At 48.7% G+C, this 3,588-nt stretch overlaps 1 protein-coding gene across 1 annotated transcript; it reads right to left on the bottom strand.

Moving 5' to 3' along the window:
• Positions 1-427: 427 nt before the first annotated feature.
• Positions 428-3,279, bottom strand: LOC147463099 (uncharacterized). The gene is made up of 5 exons (XM_086487356.1): positions 2,879-3,279; positions 2,559-2,771; positions 2,328-2,483; positions 2,185-2,246; positions 428-2,094 (listed from the first exon to the last, which is right to left on the bottom strand). The coding sequence occupies exons 1-5, from the start codon at positions 3,110-3,112 to the stop codon at positions 873-875; spliced, it is 1,887 nt and encodes a 628-aa protein (XP_086343482.1). The 5' UTR covers positions 3,113-3,279; the 3' UTR covers positions 428-872.
• Positions 3,280-3,588: the final 309 nt, after the last annotated feature.

Here is a 3,588-nt window from a genome sequence, read left to right as displayed (position 1 = left end):
ACATAGACGTTAATTGTGTGGCACAAAAAGGATTCTCCAAAGAATGATGGTTAGAAGAGTCTTCAATATATTGTTTACCTTCTTAGTCACCCGTTGGTCACTAGGGCACTCATGCAACAAAGATTCTACATGGCAACAATTGTAACAATTGATAGTGTAAGTTCTAACCAAAATGAGTAATTTAAACCAATGACGGTGAGCAAGCAAAGCATTGTGAACCTTTTTGTGTTGGAAGAGTCTGCTAAGACTAATGTATTGATCAATAAGCAATGCTTGTTGGTCACTATTGGTCACTAAGGCAACCGTACATTGCAATTACTGTAAGAGGTTGCAATCGAACTGGTAGCATGTTGCATGCAATTAAACAAAAGAAGTAATTCAAACTACTAGAGGTTTGCAATTGGATTGATAGCATTTTCCAATCGAATGAAACAAGTAATGTATTGAATTGATTAGAGCTAATGAATGCAATTGAATTGATAGCATACAACAATCAGACAAAAGAGGGGAAGAGGAGGAAGAAGCATTTGTTTTTTGTTTCTCCTCCTCTGCTTAAAAACTTAGCGAGTGACTGCCATTCTTCAGCCTGAGTTTTTGAAGGAATGAAGAACGACCAGGGGGAGGAGGAATGGTGACCTCCATGAACTACTAACTAGTATAGTATGTCATTAGCAGTGGTAAAGAGAAGTAGGGAAAACTTAGCAGAGATGGGGCCGAGTTAGTCGTATGGATAGCGCTCCTCCCCTTCCCCTCCCAAAAATTAGAGCAGGGGAGCTCATCTTCAAGTCCCCCGCTCCACAAAACAGCAAGTGGGATGCTGGCCGAAAGCAGAAGGAGATATATAGAGGGACCGGGTCACGGGGAAGAAGGCACTACACTGTTGCTTGTGCAGGATTTGCTGGCAGCGTCATGTCCACGAAAACCGGCAGACGCCTCTGGCAATCATCCTGCAGAAGCGTAGCATTATTGCAGCTGCTGCTGAACCTCTTTCGTAGCACTGTGGCTATGGTACACAGAGGGCTGCTTGCATCCGCCTGAATGAAGCCTAATCTGGACCATGCATCCGGGCTGCTCACGCTGTTGTTGTTATCCATCGCAATTGCATCTTGATCACTTTCGGATGCCACGGAAAAGCTCAGCGATTTGCAACAATTCTTCCTCCCAATACTCCCTTTGTCAGGCACTAGCAGCTGCGATGGTCGCGCAGATGCTACCAAGGAGGAAGGCTTTGCCATTGCTGCTGTGTGTTGCTGGTGGTTAGCATTATCGAATGTAAGCGACACCTGTTTGCACAGATTTGGAGCTTCCTCCCCTGCATTGACATTGGTGCAAGGTTTTGGCAGCGATTTGGCTACGAAGGGAGGGGCGGAACTGTTGAGCACACTGCCATTGCCATTCATCTCCGACAACGAGCAGGAAGAGAGAGGACGGGGTGGACGCAGCAAAGGGGCGTCAGCACTATTGCTTCGCTCCAGGCGCTGATTAATTGCCCCTCCCCTTGAAGCTTCACGCCCATTCCTTTTGCCATCGCCATTCATCATAACCAACTTCTCAAGCTTCTGCCTCAGAAGCTCCATCTGAATTTCTTGGTTAGAGTTCTCGTTTGCAAAGCCCTGCTCCTCGTCTTCTTCCGCCCATCTTCCACCATGCGCGTTCCTTGCGCCCCTATTGGACTGCGATCGCTGCGGGGTATGAGCTTCTGCTGTTTGAGAAACCGGGGGTGGCAGTGGAGGCCGTTGCGCAGGACCAAAACCTGCTGTGGCGAACAATGCTCCTGAGAAATCAGCATCCGTAAGCGGATTCTGGTTGCTCCACAATCGCCAAGAGGAATTAGTAGAGATCAGGGGCTCCTCATCGCCGCTAACGCCGCCATGGGAGCTGAAATCCGCAGTACCTCCCTCCTCCATCTCGCTAAGCATCTGCTGCGCTCTCTCGAAGGACTTGAGATGAGAGTCGGAGCCCCAAGGACTATCGCTGAAAGCTGGTTTGACACTCTTCAGCATCGTCTTCGCCTCCCTGAGTCTGCCCTGCTTCATCAGGCATATTCCCAAATTGCACACCTTGTTATTGTCAGGTTCGATTGATAAAGCTTTCCTGCGCAGACGAAAGGCACAAAACCTGTTAGCTCGTGACGCTGATTGCAAGTGCACGATTCATTTACTTCTCAGAAGAGTTGTTTATTACCGATAAACCGCCTCAGCGGCAACGAAATTCGACTGCTGCATGTATGCCCACCCCAGATTACCCTGCAAAACCATAGCGGCTCAGATTACTGTCTAATTCGAGACTCGAATGACTCTCAGATTAATTGCAAGCCAGATGCGCACCAGCAGCCTCGTCGCCTCCTGCTCAATGGAGACCTGGAATTTCTTTCCCTGCGAGCGTGCTGTTTTAGTTCGCCTTCCATTGAAGGCTAATCCCTGATGGATGAGATGAAGCTTATGCTTAAGTAATGCAATTTGATCATCCAGCCGCCCGCATCGCTGCATTTTCTGACAAATTAGCAAACCTAAACAGAGAGAGCTCTCCCTAATTGAAAATTATACTTCGCTACTTACCTTGTACAAATCTAGTAGCACGTTATCCAGGCTTTCCTGCGCATGATCGGAACAACGGTATCGCAACGACTTGATTGCCTCGATTGCCTCCTCTGGCCTGTTCTGCTGTTTCATCACGATCGCCATATCCTTCAAAGCGCTATCTACTCTGTCGCCTGCGTTAATGGCTGCCCAGAACAAAGCGATCGCCCGATTCGGATCTTTGTCCACTAGCTGCAGAAAAAGACAGACAATCGATGAGGTATCGTTCTTTCAAACGCGAATTCAGCCATAGAAGTTATCGATTAACAGAGATCAGCGGTGAAGGTGATGATGATCACCTGGACGTGCTTCGCCTTCACGTAAGGCGTATCTCCAACCGGGACTTTGTGAATGACATGGAATGAATCAGCGCGAGCAGGGGGAGGGCGCTTGTTGGCAAGCAGAGGCTTGAGAGGAGAGCAGGGGGCAGATTTGGACAAGCGGGGCTGTCCAGGATGCTGCAGAAGTTGCCCGTTACTCTGAAGAAGCTGCTGCTGCGCTGAGGCCTGAGGGTGAAGCTGGTCATTCCACATGGTGGAGGAGCCCGGTCTTGAGAGAGAGGAGCTAGGTTAAGCTAAGAGGGAGCTCCTCTCTCGGGAAGCCGATACGCAGAGAAGGTGGGCGATGGATTGAAGGGCAGAAATTTGATAGCTGGCGTGGGCAATCGAGAGAGGGAGGCCGCTGCGATGGGGCGGGGCTTTACTAGAGATGAGTGTTGAGTAGCCGTTTAAGTCTGGCAACGGTTTTTTCCTCTCCTCTCAGGCATTCCTAACCGTTGGATCGATCCTCAACATATCCTCACCGTCGAGAACTCTCACCTAGCCGTTAATATGTTGAACGGGTGAAAAATGTTTACTCGCTTATAGCTAATTTTCTAAGGTTTAATGATAATTCATGTTAGTGCTTCTTTGTGGGTGCTACTCATAGGCATTGAACCTTCTTTGTGGGTGCTACTCATAGGGATTGAACCTACTAGGGGACTATGACTCGCGACAATCACTCGCAAGGT

This window comes from Adiantum capillus-veneris, chromosome 2 (genome assembly GCF_014529385.1).
Source record: "Adiantum capillus-veneris isolate H3 chromosome 2, ASM1452938v2, whole genome shotgun sequence".
Classification (NCBI taxonomy): domain Eukaryota; kingdom Viridiplantae; phylum Streptophyta; class Polypodiopsida; order Polypodiales; family Pteridaceae; genus Adiantum; species Adiantum capillus-veneris.
This window is presented reverse-complemented; position numbering and strand designations above follow the sequence as displayed.

What these genes read in the sequence shown, in the direction of transcription:
- LOC147463099 (XM_086487356.1), bottom strand. Translation starts at nt 3,112, where the DNA reads ATGTGGAATGACCAGCTTCACCCTCAGGCCTCAGCGCAGCAGCAGCTT. An exon ending in TGCTACTAGATTTGTACAAG is followed by an intron (nt 2,484 to 2,558) that starts GTAAGTAGCGAA and finishes CAGAAAATGCAG; the next exon opens with CGATGCGGGCGGCTGGATGA. An exon ending in AGGAGGCGACGAGGCTGCTG is followed by an intron (nt 2,247 to 2,327) that starts GTGCGCATCTGG and finishes ATGGTTTTGCAG; the next exon opens with GGTAATCTGGGGTGGGCATA.